Below are 22,176 nucleotides of genomic sequence, written 5' to 3'. Positions count from 1 at the left end.
GATATGAAGCTGGTTTGTTGTGAATTATATAAATAATTTATCCGTTCTTGTATCACAGAGTGGTAGTGGAGTTCTGTGGGCTTGACTCGTGTGTCAAAGTCATCTAAAATCTCTCGGTGATGTAACATGTCTAAGTGGCAACTTGAAAATCCCCTCGCTTCGATTTTTCTTTTTTTTCCCGGTTTTGGGGGTATGAGAGCCACTTACAATTTTTTTCATAATTGCTCTGTCTGTCTTCGACAGGCTGAGAAAGATGACAAACGTGCACAGAATGTTCTCTGCTCCAAAGTGGCAAGGTGAGAGGCGTCAGGTAAATTGGGAGAGGAGCTGAAACCTAATGGGGATATAGAGACAGTGAGAGGAGCAGGACACGGGGTTGTGCCCGCAGCATGGCCCCACAGAGACCTTAAGACTCTATAAAAAAACATTTCTAGAGACACTCGGTGACACCGCTAGGAGCGAATCCATCTCGACAGGCTGAGAACCGAGACTGAAAAATGATAGGTTATCATTTTTCTGCACAGAAAAGACTCGTTTTCTTCTCCCCACCCACACATTTCACAGCAAAACCTCAAACCAATCTACACAGAAAGAGAGACGGAGTTAGTAATCGAGGCCCAGAGCTGGAAGAGATGGAGATTTGATGCAGATACAGAAACGGGTTGAACAACAGTAATGACAGGATGAGTGATAAGAGGGGGAATCAAAACACAAGTTGAATGGTTTAGAGGGGCAGAACAAAAAGAAGTGTGGAAGTGAGGACGAATAAAAAAGGAAAGTGACTAAGTGACACGGACAGGAAACCGAAGCATGAGCTGGAACAAGACAGAGTGTGTGACAGGACTTTTTTCGGGAAGAGGAGACCACACCCCGACCGCCGGCGATGGCAGGGGACCAAACATGTGCCCTGATTGGCCCAGAGGCTCCGTCTTATACTCTGTATAACCAAGGTGTTTCCTTCCCATCAGCCCCGTCTGACCCTGCTGGCATCTAAAGCTTTTACAGGCACTAAGCAAAAGAGGGAATAAAGGATCTTCCAAACATGCCGCTACAATAAAAACGACATTTAATCCGATGCTGAATAAAAAAGCTCTGACCAAGGTTAAAAAGTCACTCACGGGTTAGCCTATTGTTCTTTCGCTGCTCATAAACAGCTGCTTTGATACTTAAAGGACACCGGGTTCCCGTTCCAGGGCAGCGTGGAAGCTTATAAATGCTACAAATAGCTACAGTACCATTAGGTAACCTCCCAGAGGCCCCGTAAGGCAGATACTCCTGGCTCCTCCGAGTAGTAACATACGCTGTAGCAGGCAGACGGGGACTGGTCGTTGCCCTGCTGATAGTGAGGCATGACTCAGTCCAGAGACGCAGAGATAGACCAGCTGGTGATGCCAAACCTGCTCTGAATTGTAGATTTTTTTCTTTTCTCGCTATGTCTCACGGCCTCCGCACAGTTTTTAGTTACACACACAATGTTGGCTCGGCTCTCGCTCGGTTAGACGCTGACGCCCGATAATTTGTTAAATGCCTTGTTTTTCTGCTTGTTGGGAAATGTTTGATTTTACATAGCCCCATTTTGTGCCTCTCGTGTATTGTCTGAAACTGGGATCTTTGAACAAGACCAAGAGTCTATAACAGCCATGCTAGCTGATATGTGAGCCGTTATTTAGGCACACTGGTGCTTTGAGCTATGAATGTACAAAATGTCATGTTAATTCATCCAGTTGTTGTCGAGACATTTCATTCAAAACCACAAATGTCAACTTCATGGTGGCGCTAGAGTAAAAGTCAGAGCCTGTAGCTACCAGTAGTTCCTCACAGGATGTTGATTGACAAGATGGATTTTCGGGACGTGTCTATAGAAGGCAACCCACAATGTGGGAAACTGTCGTGAGATTGTTAAGGTTGAATAGTTAAGGTTAGGATAGGTCGTCTGGCAGTGAGTTTTTTTGCATATTTTTGTAAGTTTTCTCAATTTGCGGGGTACCTTCTAGACATGACCATCGCGAAACTCCAGCTGCCGTGCAAGGTAAAGCGTCTGTTGCACAATAATTTTTTTTCTTTTTCTTATTTCTCAAGTTGGGCTGCTGTTAAATCCAAACAAAACTAACTAATTTCCAGTCAGTAACTGGAAATGGCAAACTGTATGCCCAATGCTCAAATTGCACAGCATAAAACAATCACAGTTGTATTTGTCTATATTGATGTTACACTATCATTTTATACTTTAATACAAAATAATGTGTTTATGTTTTTCTTGTATCGTACAAAAGCAGGAGAAAGCATGGAGCTATGTCATTTCTGGCTACATGGATTGGAAACATAATAGCAGCTTGAGATCATTTCCATCCAGATGACTGAAAGAGTCTTTGAGGAATTTGGAAATACCTTCAGCTCTAGATAAAACAATCGTCTAGGTATGAATATAATGCAATGGAAATACACGAGAGGCACACACTAAGACTAGATTTAATATACGCTCTATACGGTATGTTGCCTCGAAGCATTTTGACCTTCTCTGATCATATTCCCAGTATTTTGATTCATACTGTCTTTTGTAGCGCTTGTAATTCGTCTGATCTGTGAATTTGGCCTTTAAAATCTTATGCAAACATTATATATTCTTCTTTTAGGACCTGTGAAAACATTGGCCTCAGGATGTTCTTGTTTTCTGTGCTCCACGTTTGTTCCAGTTATCTCCTGACTGCCCTTAACATTTACTGCGGCGTTAAAGGCTTCACACTCGCTGTTTACATTTACTCAAGCTGGTGCGCCGAACGAGTGAGTAAATAAAGAGGATTGTCTGCTCTTGACGAGCTACCACTCAGTGGAGCCTCTTCTTGGGGTCGGGCGGTTAAGGGGCCTGTCCGCCGGCCCTAATTTATGACCAACCCTCTCACAACACTGGGGAGTTGTGAGGCCGTGGCACCAGTTTTTGGTGTTACAGCTGTTTTTACTGTCACGGCCGTAAAGCTCCCCTGGGAAGGGAGAGACAAGAGAAGGAGAGACGGGAACAATGGCTTGTCATGCAACTGGCAGACGAGCAAAGTATCATGGCTGGAGACAAGAAGAGGGGGACGTTGTAGCTCAGGGTGGAGGCTCGCCAGAAGGTCGAGATAAAAACAGTAGAGGGATCACACCTGTGTGTTTAGTCTTCATGCCAAAAGGCAATCTTAAAGGTGCTCCAAATGGGACGGCCGCACGTGCTTTTAGTGCATGTTCGTGCATGTTAGCGTGCCCCGCTGGCTATCTCATGGCCCCCGCTCTGCACTGTGTTGGCTCGGCGTAGCGCCCACCCTTTAGTTCCCCCCCATGTTAACACTGTTTGCTCCGTCAGCACTGTTGCCGTTGTTTTCACTGTTAGTGCCGTTAGCAACGAGCCGCTGGTTCAGCCGTCGTCATGTTGAGAGCCATGCGGAGGCAATTTGATTCGAAAATGCTCCCATTCTCCCAAATCTCACATTTAATCGCACTCTTTAATGGTTATGATCCTCCTCTTTCCTTTATCTCTCTATTGTAGCTGGTCTCCGGCCACCTTGGCCTTGATTCAATTCAACTCCTGTCACATTAGTGTGAGTGAGTCATTATCTGAGCCATTGGCTCCTTCTCTGGGGATCTTTCCGGTGTAATCAAAAGTAGAGACGGGCTGGGTTTCCTGAAAGCTTTTTAGCACCAAAATCACCCCAGTTCCAAGGGGAAAGGTGATGTTTAATTTAGGATACTGCTGGGAAACTGGATTATTGTTTTTTTCTAAGGGTAGATTATTAAACTTTTACAGAAAATCATGTACAAGAGTCCTAGTCCTGTTAGCGGCTGTACTTTGGCACAGTGTTGCTGTGAACTCTAAATGCTAAAGCTCGCATGGCAACAGACTTACAATGGCAATGTTAACATGCGGATGTTTAGCAGGTATAATGTTTACCATGTTCCACAGCTTAGTTTAGCGGGATAGCGTGCTAACAATTACTAGTTAACACACCTGGGGCTGACGGAAGTGACATTAGTTTTGCAGGTATTTGGTACTAAGCCAAAGCATTAGACAAGTTAACCTTTTGACCTGATGATGGTGCTAGATGAAAAGTTAAGGGATCACCAAAGTTATTACAATTAATCCTGAGGGGGATATGAATGTCTGAACCAGTGTTAAAGTGGAACACCACTTAAATTAAGAATTCACATTATTCCCATGGCATAGTAAAGTTAAATCAATATTTGTGAACATGAGCTACGCTCTCTCAAAGCCAGAAACCAGAAGTCTCAAACGTGTGATGTCATGGGGTTTAAGGTCTGGAGCTGCTCCATAGACGATGAATGGGAGACTGATTTTATGGACCCACAGAATGTTTGTTTATATCTTTTTTATACCCAAATGAGCTTTATTCTGTTGTAGTGATCTCAGTTTTGAAAATGTTGCCATATAGTCAGATCATTCCCCAGGATGCTCTGTGTCATCTAGAACATCTCTCCCAAATCATTGTCTATGGAGCAGCTCCACGTTTTATACCCTATGACATCACAAATGTGAGTTTTAGCACTCTAGTTTTTGGATTTGGGAGAGAGTTGTTCAAGTTTACCAATATTTTTGGACTGTTTTAGACCATATATATATATAAACATGTATGCATTTTGAAAATGCATGTATTTCCCCTTTAATGGCAATCCATCTAAGAGTTGTTGAGACATTTCACTCAAAACCACAAAATTACAAAGACTGACATCCCTGGAGCCATACAAGCAATTCCATACCATGCCTAGACATGCAAGCATGGCTAAAAATAATCACAAGAAAGCCGTTCTGGTTTTCCAAAAATATCTTTTTTTTTATTTCACATGAAATTTTCACATTTAGCATATTTATCAAACGGGTCTTTTTATATAATCTTCTATATTTATATATATATAAATATATACATATCATACACTTTTTCTTTACTTACACATGTACAAAAATTAGGTAACAAGAATTCAGATAAAAAAAGACTGACTTCAATGGTAGTCATACACTGTTGTGCTTTGTTGATCGAGCCAGCCTGTCGGGTGAACATGTGCTTGGCAACTCGGTTTGACGCCGCGTCTTGTCTTGTTGTGAACTATAACGATTTCAAATCATCCAAAAAAACTGTGATAGTTATTCTGAAAGTAGCTGAACTTTGTGTTTTTGAAGTTTGTGTTTGAAAGTATGAAGGGGGGAAAGCACCATGATACACAGGGTTGGGTCCTGTAGTAATAAAAAGATACCAGCATTTTCATGTCAAGACAGTTTGACCGATACAGCGGCAAGATCCAACAAACAGAGAAGTCCAGCCTCTCTGCGACGCACACAACATCTCAGTGTTCGCTTTTGGCAGAAAAAACATTTTCGTCTCATCACTCTTTCAAATCAAGCGCTCCCTTTTTCTTACTCAACTCACACATTTATCCCTTTCACACGAGAACTACCTCTACCAGCAGAGAGAGAGAGAGGGAAAAGCTCTCCCACGTTGCCAACAGTAAACATTTCTTTTTCGTGAGCACATGGTATATACAGTAAAACATCTCAGCTGCAAATGTTATAAATTATCTTCACAGAATGTACACATAACACAGTTCAATGTGGTGTGTTTTCATGTCATGATGTCAGTGTGTGTGTGGAACACTGTTGTGGAGTGTGTGTTGGCGTGTCTGTACTGTGCAGTATTAGTGCTACAGTATATAAGCACATGGTCGAGTTCGCAAAGGAATGGTAGTCATGATGAGAACAGCCCCTCCGTGTCTGTCAATGCTACATTTAAGAGAATCACTCGGGACGTCAATGCCACTCAATACCGTCACGATAACAATACAACAAATAGTACACGATACTCAAAGGGTGGAATAGTGTACAAGTTGGAGAGATGACTGATCTTTGGCTCAAAAGGTAAGATTACGTTTTCCGTTGAATGTGGATTCATCCCATCTAAATTTATAGAATTCAAACCGAGTCGGCGTCTTTGCTCTTGATTGTTCTTCGGCCACTTTTATATCCAACTTCTTCATATTGTCTTCTAGGGTTATCATCTGAAAGATGTTCAAGTTTTTGGCCCTAAAAAAATACAAATCAAGGAGAGCTCCGAGAAAAAAAAAAAAAAAAAAACTTTTGAAAAATAAGACGTACTCTGTCTCAAAATGCTCAGGAGTTGCTCAGCACACGTGTAGTGCAATGCGAGTCCATCTGTACTTTACAAGCTTCAAAAGTCTCTCCCCACGTGGCCAGCACTGGGCACTGTCTTTTTTGAGTCAGTGGTTTCATCCCCACGGACTGTCTTCATTGTAGTCCCTGAAAAAAAGAAGGCTGCTAACAGCAGTCCTTTTCCGTGTGCTCTCAGTGCAACAATAGCAGTAATGAAAACGGGACCAGCAGTGAGAGGATCGAGAGGGATGACGCCGTCAATGGAGAGTTTGACCGTACACTCTTCTGGACGTCTGGCAGGATTACCACTGGGTCATCTGCTTGAAGATGGGAGACAAAAGAAGACACATTAGCGCCACATATTCACGCCCTAACGTAATCCTGAGTGGGCCTGGATTGTTTTAAGGTCGGGGATAATAAGAGAGGACGCAGGGTTGGTCAACATACCTGCAGGCAGTCTGTTGGACGGGTTGTGAACCCCACCCCCGGCTCCGACTCCAGCCCCACCTCCTGTGCCTCCTTTAGCCACTCTGGCCTCTTGAGAGCCTGAAAGAAAAGACAAAATGCCATCAATTACTCCACTCGGGTCTCGTAATAGCCCAACACGTCTTTCAAAAGCGACTGCGCTGCTCATCTTACAGCCGGGAGGGCCGGTTAAACTCACCGTCAGCAGCTACGACGTCCACCCTGAGCCTGAGGCACTCCTGTCCATGGTGGTGCAAAGGTTTGGCTGCCGGGAAAGAAACAACACAAGCGTTAACATCCTAACTAATGCATTTATCCTCCACCGGCCCCTTAATTGACCTTCATGCCTGCGCCCACACACACACACAAACACTTGGCAACAGAGAGACACAGGGACAAAGCTTAGGAGGCCATCTGTGACCGGGCGAAGTGTGTCTTGTCCTGCAGTTGATCTAATTACAGCCGTGGTCGGGGGGACAACACTGCTCTCTCTTTGTGGTTACGTTCTAGCAGGGTAAGTGTGGCATAAACTTGGCAAACTGAGCTGACACCCCAGTTAATGTCCATGTTAGGCTTAAAAGAGCTGGCAACCAAGCTCCAGCATATCACAGTTTGTAGAAAAACAACAAAACTGCAGACCTTTGCTCTCACATCCTTCAGTCGGTCGGTCGGTCTATAACACCAGACTGAAATATCTCGACAATTCTTACATTGACGGCCATGAAATGTTCCCAATATGGTTCCCATATCATGAATCCTAACTATTGTAAGGGTAAAGCTATGTTGACACTTACAGATATAATAGTAGCTTTCTCCTTGGCGGAACTCCTTTCCCAGAGTAAACGGAGTAAAACGCTGGAACTTTTCCGAGAACTTCTCGGGGGCGTGAGGAGCGAACGGATGGCCGCACTCCCAACGCATCTGGTCGTACGACTGGGGCTTGCAGGAATCGTAGTCCTCGCGCTCCACCATGTAGAGCACGTATCGCTCAGCATCCAGCAGCGGCACCTCACCCTGAGGGTAATGGGGGCAGACGATGTCCAGGTAGTCGTTGAGCTTCACCTCCACGGTGTAGTCGTCCCATAGGAACCTGCGGGGGGGAGGAGGTAGAAGAGGACGGTCACGCAAGTGGCAGGAGACTGATAACCGTGGTTATGGCATCGGAGCGGTAATAAATATAAGCCTCAAAACCTGTGATTATATATTGATCGGCCCACACGCCAGTGTACATCAGGGAAATCAGAGGAAAAAGACTGAGAGGACTGGGAGTGAGAGATGGAGAGGAGCGGGAGAAAGAGAGAGTGAGGAAATATGTGTGTGTTGGAGTGGAATGAAGAGGGAAAACGCAATAAGGGGAAGAATGATCTGCAGAGAACATGTGCATAAATATGGATGAACGTGAGGCCGGTGTGGCTGCTGCTTGCTGCGCGTGTTGAGAGTTAGCACTGAGTGCAACATTGATCCCACGTCCCCCCGGAGTTGAATGATGTTTACAGAGAAACATTAGCAGTCAGTTAGCCCGTCAAGACAGGAGATGAGTATCGACATCTGCAGGGGGCTACACACAAACGCCCACGCGGATGAAGAGGCAGAATGCACGATGACAAATTCACTTGTAACAGAAGCAGACACACATCTTGAGTTTACTAAAGATGGGGGGGGATAAAAATAAAGGTCACATATGTTTTAGCCATTCATTAGGGTCAGAGAGACAGGCGGACACATACAAAACGAGTCTGGTGACGGCCTGTAAGCGTCTCCCACCACACTCCCTCTCATTACAAACACAGAGACACAGTCAGACTGTCTGCCTCCCCTCCATCGCTGCCTTCACTCCTCCGCCCTCTTTACGATGGGCTTCAAGTAATCTCCCTCCCTCTCCTCTTGGACGCGGGTCAAAGAGCACTCGCGGAAAACTTGTTTAGCTTTCAAATGTCCCCACAAGCACAATTTAACAATCACAGAAAGACAATTTAGCATACCCTGAGGCAGTTTAAATTGGCCTTATCTCAACTGTCGATGATTCCTCCCCCCCTCTCCTAGATAATCTTTCAAAGATATTATGAGTTTATCTCCAGGGAATTGTCACTAAAGGTATTTCAGCTTCGTCCCCTTCCCCCTGACTGAGCGGCTGCTCCAGGGGCGGCTCACAGCTAATGCTCTCTTCACAGCCAAAGCCATCTATCACCGGCTTGGAGCGGTAGCTGGCCGCTAGCAACACACACACAAGCACTTCCAAGTAATTCCCATCTATCAACAACCTAAAGCAGTAGCTACCTACTATTTGCACCCACCAAACCCACACACACACACACACACACACACACACACACACACACACACACACACACACACACACCTCCTCCCCCGGCACTGAGCTCCAGAGCGATGCCTATCAGTTTACCGTCTCCTACTGTTCTGGAGCACCAGGGGGTTCTCGGGGAATGGATGAAATTTGACAGACTTCAATATTTTCACAACACACAGGGAGAATGTGTGTCTAATATAGGGTTCTGTTGCTTTTGCAATGAATACACGGCTGGTTCATCAGGCCTTCAAAAACCCCACAAAAAGAGGCACGCAGCCAGTGTGAGTTAAGTTACTGTCTGCAATTTAAAGCAGCAGCAGCGGGTAGAAGTGGAGCAAATATGATTAAAAAAAGTTATTTTTATAAAACGGTCATTATATCCTGACAGTAGTGAATTTGACAGATAATCTGAAAAAAAATCATGTACCAAGATTTCACAGTCCGGAGGAAAACAACCAATCAAAGCCGAGCTGGAGCCGTGCCGTCTCTGAGCAGCTGTCAATCACTCGCGAACTCCGATCAAACGGTCAAACTAGGCAGCGCTGATCAAATATGAATCACTATTCTGTTACTGCAATGCCTATTTCTGGCCTCAAATGTTTTCAGAAACATCTTGTAGCGTACTGTTTTAGCTGTAAAATTATAAAGTTTGTGACCCGGCAGCCATGTTGAGATCAGCTGAGGAAATACCAAGCACCGCCCACCAGCCGGAGCAAACTTTCTCATTTTACAGCTAAACAGTACACTACAAGACGTTTCTGAAATCATTTGAGGCCAGAAATAGGCATTACAGTAACAGAATAGTGATTCATATTTAATCAGCGCTGCCTGGTTTGACCGTTTGGTCTTAGTTTGTGAGTGACAGCTGTCTCCGATAAATGAACATCCAATAGGAACGCTCTCTCTCTGAAATGACCCGTGATTGGACAAAGTCTCCCGTCACAGGCTAGATTTTCTAAAGCCTGAAAACAGAGCCATGAGGAGGTGCAGAAGTCTAGTTTTCTCTCAGAACACTTGAATTACAATATGCTGAAAGATTATTATGGATTTTTTGCCTAATGATGCCAAAAACATTCTGCCTACTCAAGCTTTAATCCGATCGGCAGATCTCTGTCGTTTTCCCATACCCCCCTCCACCCCCCATGTAACAAGCAGCATTTGGGGAGTTTGTGTTTGTGTGACAAGGTCCATATGTGTGACTGACGATCAAAGTGCACAGGCGCAGGCCCCCGCCGCTCGTTAGCCGCTGTTGTTGTTTTTGGCCGGGGGTCTCCCTGGTACCCCCTGGTTAAAGGACAGACGCTGTGGCTCCAAACACCGGGCCCTGACTCCTGCTACACCCCCACCCCACCTCAACCCTTTACCCCTCTCCGCCTGACTGCATTCCCTCAATACTGATGACCAGATTAGCTGGCAACGCCATTATAGCAGCTTCACGGGGCCCCGTTAGAAAACAAGCACCTTTTTAGTATAATGATGAAACTTCCATCTAACTGTGCTGATAATAGTCTGCCCCAGCCAACTTTATTTTTTGTTGGGGGGGTGGGGGGAGCAATAATTATCATTTTGCCAGGGTCCAGACAGCTTAGTGCTTATCTCTAGTTTGCCCGCCACGCTCTGTTTACCAGATTGGCGCTAAAGTGTTTTTTCCCCCTGCCACTTTCAATTCCAGTCGAATCGATAACACTATTGAACAAACACTGTTGTCTGCTTTCAGCCTGACAGAGTTATCATCCCCCAGCAAACACCGCAAACGCACACAAACAAACTCCCCCATAGCCGATCTCCCCCTCCCTCACTCCGAGCCCCGGATTACAAACCGGTTGCGGTATGCTCCCAATGTGTTCATCAAAAGGGGGTCGAAGGGGGGTGCAATTAAAACACAAAAAGGGGTATTAAAGTTGCCCTGGAGGGGGGTAATTATGCCCTCCTGCTCCCCACTTCCCAGCCCCTTTAGGCTGAGAGTTAAGGGGGGGGGGGAGGCGGAGGGCATGAATAGGCGTGGGCAGGGAGGAGGGGGGGTCAAAGGGCTTGAGTTGGAAATGGCTTTTCTCAGTATCTATGCTACAGTTTCTTTATCAATGCCAGCGTTTCATACAGTGTCTCCATTCACAACGTGCCCGCGCTGATGGAATACCTCACTTAGCAGAAGGCTGAATACACACCCGGGGAGGCTGGCTAGCCCCTTTTATTAACGCCAAATAGTTTTAATTATCCCGCTGCCTTTTGTTCCCCTCTAACGCCTCCGCATTGAAACCTTTCACATCATCCGCTTAATTAACTGATTGGGGCAACGCACTTCAAAAGAGAGCTCAGACCCTCTGTGTGAAAAGGTTTAGCTAACAGAGTCAAATCATGCCACCTTCACTTTAGCAGACTAAAATCCCCCCGTGTCTCCCCCAGTGTGAGTCCCTTGTTATTTCCCTCCTCCAGACTGTTTCCCCTCTCTCCGTCAATAGGGCTGTCGTGATTTATTCTCGTTGTTTATCCCGGGATGCTCTCTCTTTTAATGACAGTGACGCTCAGAGCTTCAGCAGAACTAACAGCATGGAGGAGTTTTCGCTGCTTATGGATGATTTGTGGAGCTGTGGCAGACACGCAGCGAGGATCGTGTGCATGCGTGTCTGTCTCAGACATTTAAATGTGTGATTGTTTGTGTTGGTGTGTGTGTGTGTGTTTCGGTTGAGGAATCTGGGAGTGTGTTTCAGCCATGATAAGGTGGATAATGAATGCCAATAATGAGCAGCGATGATAGCGGCGGCGAGGGAATGTCAAGTGGTCAGATGTGTGTGTGTGTGAGAGAGTACAATCTGGTGATAAAGAGCGGTTCCCGGCTGCTCTTCCTCCCATCCCGAGAAGGAATTCCTGATTTATTGGAGCCTCTTCAGGAGCTGGAGTCTAATCTCTCTTCTTTAATCTCCCAGGCCAAGCATTTTGCTTTCTTCTCCACCTCTGCCCCCCCCCTCCTTTCATCCATCCATCACCCTCTCATCCCTGCACTCTATCGCTCTGTGGAATGCTGGACCTCTGAGGCGATAGAGGCCGCCATGTGGATCAAAAGGTCGGACAATCGCCAAGTCAGCGTTTACACGAAGAGTCAGCAAGAAGGGGCCTTGTGCATTTTAAATTCTATAGACGGGAATCGCTCACTTCTAAAGATCGATTCAGATGTATTTTAAAAAGCTCCGTAAAGGCCACCGTGTACATGACGTGTAAAAACAGGAGCTCTGGTCTACTTAACCTGCCGTCACCCCGAACACATAAACATGATTGTTTTCCTCCACACGCCATTAACGTGACTCAAAAAGGTGACGGGCCTGCGTCACAGATGAGTGAACCGGGAATGTGGGGACCACCTAATCGGCTCATCCGAGCCTGGATTATTGGGTGGAGCAGAGGCTGAGCTCTGGTCCATTCATCAGCACCAGACCCTGCTTAATACCGGGGCTTAGGGTGGACAGCGAGGCCCAGAGCGGGGTCTGAGGGGCTGGGGACGGAGCGAGGGGTGAGAAAAGGCAGGCAGGGTGGAGCTTTTTATTGTTCTCTCACAGAGAATAGGAGGGGTATTACTCCTCTACACTGGAGTTTTGGACTTCAAAAAGAGACACACTGGCTATGGATGTGTGTGAGGGGAAAGGTGTTAACAGAGTAATGAAAGACGCTGGACACAAGAGAGACATTTCTTTCCTGATATATCTAAAGGCTACGTGACTCCACCAGGGAGGTGGTACATCACACAGGAGGTGCATAATGACTTTAGTTAAGCGGGGACTGTTAAACGTCATTGCTCAAACTCTTTTTTGTTTCATCTGTCTATCTAATCATCCATCAACGCCAGCCGTCCCCTCCCACTCTCTGTCCGTCTTTCATCACTCAATAAGCAAACCAGATCCTCATGTCAACTCCGTCCTTCCCCCCTTCTAACTCCAGACTTGCTGAACCAATCACAATCGGGTGGTATTCCAAATATGCAACTTTCTGACCCACCGTTTGCAGAGCACAATGCAGCGTGGGTATGCCGAGCGGTCGCCATAGAAACAAATATGGTCCGACTCATTCCGGCTCCTCCTTTTTTAACATAATATTCCCAGCCTTCATTCTTTGCGCCGTTTGACTTTTTGCCATCCGTCTCAATCAGCTTTCTCACATCTGTCATTCAAACCTTTGTACGTTGCGGATCGTTGGTCATTCCGCCGGCGTTCCCCCGGCCGAACTCGCCACCCAGCAAAGCGACAAAAGCTTTAAGTCCAGCGGAGAAAAAATAATTGGCCGATTGCACCGCACCAAGGAGGCTCAGATGAATACATATGCTCTTTCCAACTGTCTCACGCTGTCCCCTGAGCCATTTGTATCTCATAAAAAGGGCCAGAACACAAAGGTCACCGCTGACATCGCATCTCTCAGGCGGCAAATATCTGTACAAGGAAATTGATTTTTTCTGGATTGATTTCCACGAGGCAAAACTTTCACGCACGTTTTGTTTTGTCTGCAAACACAGTCTGAGCTTGTGGCTTAATGAATCCCACGGGCAAACAATACAGGCCACAGGTTATTAAATGGATTTTAAAAAAAAATGTAGTAGTACTTATTGCTTACAGATAGACATAATGGTAATACTTTGCCTGACCTCTAGGGGTCGGCAGTATGTGCTGTGGCATGTTTACACTCTAAACCCAACAAACAGGAGAAGAGGAAAACAAAAGTAACACAATGAGACTTATTTACACGACTAAACAAATACAATGTCTCATTTTCTGAGATAATATCTGACTCTTGCTGGCTGATTCTTCCTCATCCAAACACTGTTTGAATGTCAAAGACTTGACAAACAAGTCTGGAGGACACACAATCTCTTCCTCACCCACACACACACACACCATGAGAAAGAAAGAAAGAAAGAAAGTGCAGGCTCCACTCATAATCATAAATCTGTGTATTAATGCTTTTTTCTTCCTTTGTGATTTTTTAAAGCAGCGCTGAGAAGGAGGAGGGGAAGTCTGCTGCAAAGATAAGGTAGAGGCACAACTTTAAGGATGGGGCAGGAGGGGAGCAGAGAAACACTAGCGGGGGTTGTTGGGGTGACACTGATCAGAGGAGAATCCCAAATAGAGACACACACAGATTTGACAGCAGCAGCGCAGGCGAATCATCCTCGAGGCTCGAGCACATCCCTCATAAAAAAGCTAAACAATGAACCAGTGTTAATCTACTTTATTCTCCGAGTTTAAATCATTCCTCAAACGAGCCTGGGAAATCCAGGCTTTTACGGTCTTTGCGTGTGTGTTGGTGTGAGAACTGTATTGTTTATTGTGCAGACAGGATACGTGGTTTTCCCGGGAAACAGCCAGGAAGTGCAGCACTTCACAGGGAAACACACACACACAGCAGACAGCGTGCAGACTTTGGTAACGCCGGCAGCGCGCCCGCGGGAAGGTAAAACCTTTGGCCTGATTCTCTATCTAGTGCAGTCAATAAAACAAGCTCTCCCTCCCTCCTCGCCCGCTAACACTGGCAACAACAAGTGGGAATATCGAACAGTATGGTCACCGAGCTAAAGTCTTCTTACAGACGATTACGGGCTGTAAAGATGGGAAAACGTCAACGCACTTCAATGAGCATTGAGCCGATTACCATCCGTTTGACAATCTCTGAGTATTTTCCCCCCAGATTGAATTCACCAGACAGATTACAACGCCAGATTAAGGGTGGTGGGAGGGGACGATGCGAGAAAAAGATGGATGAATTTGCTGAAGAGAAGGGGTGTGCAGTGGGTTTAGAGCGAAGGCTGGATTAGGAAGTGAAGTGGGGAAACCTGCATGCTTTTCGAGGAAAGTAGCTTCGGTTCAGATTACTTGGAAACGGCAGAAATCTCATATCTATTGTGCCCACCTAATCATACCACGCGGACTTCCACCTAATCTTATCTCGCATCTCTGGAACATGTACGCACTCACGTGCACGGAAGGCAAGCAGACACATTAGCCTACTCCTACGCCTTTGTTTTGTTTCTTCATTTAAAGTCCTGTCCTTTCATGGTTGGAGTTCTCAGACTGGCTCTACCACTTCTTCAGCGAGACACTCGAGAGGGGAGAAGAAGCACACGGGCAGAAAAAACAGAAACAGGTTTGTGGGAAGACTAGAGTGGCTTTTCATAAAAGAGGTAGAAGAAGGAAGCTTTAAGAAAAGAGAGCTGGAGAAAAAAAAAAGCGTGAAGGAAAAGGGCAAAGTGCCTTGTGACGGATCGCCATGGATGCCAAGAACGATAAAACAAATTCCACACCTCTTAGCATGCTTTCCCCCCCCTCTTCTCCGCGAGCCAGAGTTGGAGGTGAGGAAATAATAGACTGAAAAGGGTTAGCTTGTAAAAAGTTGAGATAAAAGCCTGGTGAAGGAGCGAAGGGGACCGATAGAGACAGGAGGAGGGGGACGAATGAGAGTTTTCCCAGAGGCAGAGCCACGGCCCGTGTGAAGAGGAGGCCGGACTGAGTGGCAGGCAGCATTCAGGGACCACCGCCGTGACAGAATGACTGACAGATTGATAGAGGCTGTGCCACTTCATCACATAGCGAACCCTGACCCCCCGATCGGTCACACCAGTTACTATTCTCTTTCTGTGGCTCACCGTGAAGACCAGTCCCCCAATTTGTATGGGAAGCATCACAAAACACCCATATTGACTGGATAAATACCAAAAAGAAAACCTCCTTATGGGTGAAACATACCTTAAATAACTCCCTCGTTTGAGCAGCACAAAAAGCATATTCAATTGAATGAAGTAAACCACTGAGTGAGTTAAAACCATCTGTTTCAACCGATTAGACTGTTGTCAGGTTATTAAATGTGCCATATCAGTAGCTATAAGCCCCATAGATGTGGGTTAATAGGGGCCTACTATACCCAATAGTAGGTTTTATCATGAAGTCATATGGTAGATCACTGAAAGAAGGTATAAAAGAAGACGACAGCGACCTCTAGCAACCGTACACAGGGTTTTCACCCAGGAGACCGGAGTTCGCATCACGTGTGAAACCAACAATTTGTAGTTGTCTTTGTAGTTATTTTAACCCAAAACACACACAATGTTTTCCCTAAACTTAACAAAGTGTTTTTGTTGCCAAAACCAAAAGAAGCCTTTTTGTTTGTGTTCAAAACGTGACGTTTCATTCAGTTTTACAACATGTTTGTGTTGCTTTTAAGTTTCCTTAATGACCCACATCTATGGTGCTTATAGTGAATGATAACGCCTATTTAATGGCCTGATAACAGTCAAATCGGGTGTCTGTTTTAACCAAATCAAAAAGGTCATTAGAAAGGCAACACCAACAAGTCCTAGTTAGCGCAGATTAGATGTGTTATCATAACAGAAACGGTGATGATGTTAAAATAAAACAGCGGATCAAGCATGTTGCATGAGAGAGAAAGAGAGCTATGAAACAGTTAACAGACTCGCAGAAGAACTGGAGGCCACAGAACCAAGTTGAAAAAGGGAACCTGGCCAAGAAGAGGGGGAGGGAGGGAGGTGCTGGAGAGAGGGAGAGACAGGTACAAAGCAGAGGAGGAGGAGGAGGAGGAGGAAGAGGAGGAGGGGGTGATGGTGGTCTACTCGTGCTCTGTCAGCAGGGAAAAAGAGGGGAAAAGGGAGGAAGAAGCAGTGAAGGAGCAGATTATTGGAGCTGTGGAGTCCAGAGGGCTCCAGGGACGATGTTAACATTAATCACAACTGTGTGGCACATGTGTGGATGACTGGGGTTAATGTGTATATGAGAGTGTGAGTCACTCGAATCTGGTGATGTTGTGAGCGCGCACACACGCTCACACACACACACAGGCACTCCCTTCACAAAAGACACGTACACACACTGGCATGCAAGGGCCCGAACCGACTGGGCACACTGGTGAGCCTCTTTCTGGGAATCATCGTGATTAAGCCGTTGCTAATCGGACACAAAGGTTACAAAAATGCCAAAGAGCGGAAAAGGTCAGAAAGAGCTGAATAGATTTCTCACTCACGCTGAAACAAAGTACAGGGAGACGTGACCTTGGAAGCCAGCTCACACACACACACACACATGCACACATCAGTGGGGCAACTGTGCATGTATATGCATGAGTGTGTGTGTCTGTGTGTTGCTAAATCCCTCAACAAACACACGAAAGGAAATGAGCATGCACCACATGGACCGCAGCGATCAATCTGAGATCAATTTGATTAACGCCAGACCAACGGGATGGAACAATGAACGGTTGAGGCCAACAACAACAAAAAAAACACACATCTCATGCGGGAAAAGATGGACGTCAATGCACCGTATCCAGTAGCGGGTCAAAGGGGAGCGCAGCAGATTGCCGGGAATGATGAAAAGTACGGAATGAAAACATCTCGGAGACTTTTTTCCGCGAATGCCGGATTAAGAGTATAGCCAAAAGGGGGAGATTTAGCACAGTCATCCGGAAAAAGAAACAGCAAGCGCGAAAGGACGGATTACTAGTATAACATACACAGGAATGATCACTGTGGTTCCACGAAAAAACGCCTTTCCATCTGGGACTGTTTCGCTGTAATTGTGACCTTTTCTGACAACACTCAATGCTGTAGTTTCAACCCACAGGGGGGGGATGTAAGCTTGTTGGAGAAAATATTGAAATATCTGGTTGTCTGCAACCAACACAAGACATGTGTTTGCACAGCAGAGAGAGGGAACACTGATTGATTTAGATGACGTCACTTGCTGTGATTGTCCCAGTTTGTGATTGAGTGATTGTCTGCCAGGACTCCCTGTTTGTGCTTGCCCCTTCCCGAGTGTGTTTGTGCATATGGAAGTTGGTTTTGCGGCGTGTTAAACTAACTCCCCCACCTCATACCCTCAAACATAATTCTAATTGACCCCCACTTATTCCGAATGGCCCCTACAGCCCTGACAATTTCAGCTCCAATTTCTCTTCTCTCTCCCCCCCGAGCAATCTATCTCCCTCTCCCACAGCGTGACCTACTGGGCAGGCCTCAAGTTACCTCCTCCGTCTCTGTCATCCACCATTATTACTTGTCTTACCACCTGAAATATGAACAGCCCTATGTCTCCCTGACAGCCACGTAAGCCCCCAATGTGATAGCTCTTGATTTAGGGGACACGGCAACCTCCCACTCCCACACAGAGGTTAGGACTCTCTGTCAAGATGGGGAGGATATTGCAACTGATATTTCAACACTTTGTGTGAGTCAGAACCTGTAAAACCAACACCAAAAAAAATGCAACCCTTCGCCAGGGGATAAAATCCTCCCCCTGTAGGATTTCAACATGCAAAGCATCTAAATAACACAAATTCACTGACTACGTCTACTGAATTATTGCTGCACTCCTGCAAGAAAGAAACTCAGAAAAAAGACACATTTGTGCATAAAGAGTCCAAATGAGGAGATGTGTTCTCATAGATTATACTTGATCATGTCCTGGAATGAAGAAAAACACATCCTCGCATTTCTCTGCCCCATTAAACACACAATTTAAAAAAGAGCTATCTTTTCTCAAAAGTATGATCTGTTGGCACACTGTCAGTTTAAAAAGATAAATACCTAGTGGAACTAATCCTGCAGCATAGGTAGTGTGCAGATTGTGAAACGGATTAAATGTGAACAGGTTAGGCACACAGTGTTTCAGGTAAACAGCACCATAATAACAGGTTCGAGCCCAGAAAAGGAAGGGAGGAGGAGGGAGGGAGAAAGAAAGAGAGACTCCCAACTGTCTTGCATTATCATGACAACAGCAGCCAGTTGCTTCATCACAAATTCATCACAACAAGCTAGATGAATATGCACGAGATGCAACTATTCATATGCATCCGGATCATAATGATAATCATCATCTGCACTGACAATAACTTATTTAAGATGCCAAACTTTGTTTTTTTGCATTGATAAATAAAAAAGTGCATGTGTGGTGTTCAAGAGCGCTGCATTAATGTAGGAAAAGAGAGATGAAAGGAGCTCTCATCTGCACTAATAATAACTTATTTAAGATGCCAAACTTTGTTTTTTTGCATTGACAAATTAAAAAGTGCATGGGTGGTGTTCAAGAGCGCTGCATTAATGTAGGAAACAGAGAGATGAAAGGAGATAGTTACTTTGGGTTGGTGCTGTTCCAGTAGACGCTGTGTCGCTCTGCTGAAGCAAACCAGGCGCAGAGGCTCACAACGAAGCCCACAATCCAAACACAATCCATGGCGGAGAGGAGAGGAGGCGTGCAGAGACAGAGAAGAGAGAAGCACAACTCAGGTAGGTTGTGCAAAAAAAAAAAAAAAAAAAAGTTCACAGAGAAAAAGCTCGTCCTGCGCACTTGGAGCTTTGCACGCTTAAACAAAACACCTTTACGCATGCGGTAAAAGAAAGAAAACAAGTAGATTCGCAGAGGAGTATGAACCGTATGGAGGTCAGGTTAACTCGACAAATCCGTAGTGAATGGGAGCTCGAGCGGCGTGCTGGCTGGTTTTGTGAAATGTGCACAGCTACAAGCCCCGCCTCCTGACCGGAGCGGACCAATCAGAGGGCTGTCCGAGAGACGCAGCTTTCTCTGCATGTAAAGCCTACTGTACTGTATGTTTACACTTTATTACTACTACTACTACTATGCACAGTGTCTGAACAGACCTACAACACAACATTTAGAAATATTTTCTGGAGTTTTTACACTAGATTTTTGCAATATAATGTTTAGTTGAATGTGTGCTTAAAGTATTTCACTCATCATATTTCATGGTATTTTTTAATGAAATAAAATATGTTTTTTTTCAGATTTTATAGTATACCTACAATTCTATAGTTCCCTATATTTTCTAAAACCCTTTCTATGGGATTATAATAGCACTACCGGAGCAGACCAATCAGAGGGCTGTCCGAGAGACGCAACTTTCTCTACATGTAAGCCTACTGTACTGTATGTTTATACTTTATTACTACTACTATTATGCACAGTGTGTCTGAACAGACCTACAACACAACATTTAGAAATATTTTCTGGAGTTTTTACACTAGATTTTTGCAATATAATGTTTAGTTGAATGTGTGCTTAAAGTATTTCACTCATCATATTTCATGGTATTTTTTAATGAAATAAAATATGTTTTTTTCAGATTTTATAGTATACCTACAATTCTATAGTTCCCTATATTTTCTAAAACCCTTTCTATGGGATTATAATAGCACTACCGGAGCAGACCAATCAGAGGGCTGTCCGAGAGACGCAACTTTCTCTACATGTAAGCCTACTGTACTGTATGTTTATACTTTATTACTACTACTACTATGCACAGTGTGTCTGAACAGACCTACAACACAACATTTAGAAATATTTTATGGAATTTTTACAGACAGTTGAATGTGTGCTTAAAGTAACCTTATCATATCACCTTCAGCCACAGACTCATCCCCCCTCGGCACAACACAAAGCGCCTGGGTCAGTCCTTCATGCTGGTATTCATCAGGCTCCACAACCAAGGCTGACCCCCATATGAGAACTATGAGGACTTTAAGAACTTTAAACATGCACTATCTGCAACCATCTTGGACTCTAACCACTGGCACACTTTACACTTACTTTACACTATACATCCTATATACCACTTTATAGACTGCACATATGTACATATTACATTTATTTATTGCACATACTACATTTATTTATTGACGGACTGCACACACTATGTTAACCCATTCCCTCTGTATCTTTTATATCTCTATTATTGTTTTTATAATTGTTGTATACCTGTACCTCTCCTGTTTCACTCTGTTTGCTGATGTTGCTGCTTTGACACCTGAATTTCCCTCCGGGGATAAATAAAGGTTCATCTTATCTTATCTTATATTTCATGGTATTTTTTTAATGTAATAAAATATGTTTGGCTTTTCTGCAGATTTCATAGTATACCTACAATTCTATAGTTACCTATATTTGTAAAACCCTTTCTATGGGATTATAATAGCACTAGAAGGGTAATCACATCACACTCTGAGAGTAGTTAAACCATAAAATGAGTCATTGGCTTCATCGTGTTGCATGTACAGTAGGTTATTAACACGTGTTGTAAAACAGGAAATCACTTATCACTTATTCATATGATATATTTTTTTATGTGACTTACTTGCATGTAAAATAATTTTCATTGCACTTGCAATTAGAAGTGGAAGGCAGGTTTCATGTACGTCGTTAATGCACAGGCTGAGCGGAGTTATTAAAAAATAATTCCCGAAGCAGGATCATGATCCGGATTGCCACCAAAATCTAATGGATTGTTCATTGTGCCACACCCCACCCCTCCAAAAAATGTCATTCAAATCCATCAAGGACTTTTGGAGTAATCCTCCAAACGGACAAACCAACCAACAAACAAACGCTGGTGAAAACATAACCTCCTACCAAGGCCTTCGGCCATGGCGGAGGTAACTAGGTCTGTCAAAGTTAACGTGATAATAACGCATTAACGCAAATTCGTTTTAACCCCACTAATTTCTTTAACCCATTAACACAATTTGCCATTTTTAGGTTTAAAGCGAGTGTGTAGATACTGGCATCATATCAAACTAGAAAAACCTAATGGATCCATTGGTACCAATCATGTCCTACTAGCTTGTCGGGAAGGAGGCTAAATAACGTTCCAAACTTGCGCTAAATTTTGGCGAGGAAAACCTGACATGGCCATTGTCAAAGGGGTCCCTTGACCTCTGACCTCAAAGTATGAGAATGAAAATATGTTCTATGGGTACCCACGAGTCTACCCTTTACAGACATGCCCACTTTATGATAATCACATGCACTTTGGGGCAAGTCATAGTCAAGTCAGCACACTGACAGCTGTTGTTGCCTGTTGGGCTTGAGTTATGATTTGAGCATATTTTTTATGCTAAATGCAGTACCTGTGAGGGTTTCTGGACAATATTTGTCATTTACATAAAGCAAGTATATTTTGCCCACTCCCATGTTGATAAGAGTATTAAATACTTGTACTTTAAGGTACATTTTGACCAGATAAAAAATGTGTAATTAATTTCCGATTTATCAAGATTAATCATGGACAATCATGTGATTAATCGCGATTAAATATTTTAATTGATTGACAGCCCTACTTGTAACATATAAATTCTTTCCTACAGGAGAGACAAAACATGAACACCTAACAATAGAATAATACCACAAAATAGAGCTGCAAAAAATGACCATAGACTTAATTAAGCAGCTCTCTTGTTAATGAAAGCTGAACATTAAAA

The 22,176-nt window shown here is 44.4% G+C and overlaps 1 protein-coding gene across 2 annotated transcripts; it reads right to left on the bottom strand.

Annotated features, from left to right (window-relative positions):
- Window positions 1–4,796: 4,796 nt before the first annotated feature.
- efna1a (ephrin-A1a) lies at window positions 4,797–19,392 on the bottom strand. Of its 2 annotated transcripts, none has more exons than XM_037795435.1 (5): window positions 19,041–19,392; window positions 7,408–7,703; window positions 6,813–6,878; window positions 6,596–6,694; window positions 4,797–6,465 (listed from the first exon to the last, which is right to left on the bottom strand). In XM_037795435.1, the coding sequence occupies exons 1-5, from the start codon at window positions 19,289–19,291 to the stop codon at window positions 6,341–6,343; spliced, it is 837 nt and encodes a 278-aa protein (XP_037651363.1). In that variant the 5' UTR covers window positions 19,292–19,392; the 3' UTR covers window positions 4,797–6,340. The 2 variants fall into 2 exon arrangements, with proteins under 2 accessions (XP_037651363.1, XP_037651362.1); XM_037795434.1 differs by having other exon boundaries at window positions 4,797–6,468; window positions 19,041–19,390.
- Between the last annotated feature and the right edge of the window lie 2,784 nt (window positions 19,393–22,176).

The sequence above is a fragment of the Sebastes umbrosus genome, chromosome 15 (assembly GCF_015220745.1).
Source record: "Sebastes umbrosus isolate fSebUmb1 chromosome 15, fSebUmb1.pri, whole genome shotgun sequence".
In the NCBI taxonomy this organism is placed as follows: Eukaryota; Metazoa; Chordata; class Actinopteri; order Perciformes; family Sebastidae; genus Sebastes; species Sebastes umbrosus.
This window is presented reverse-complemented; position numbering and strand designations above follow the sequence as displayed.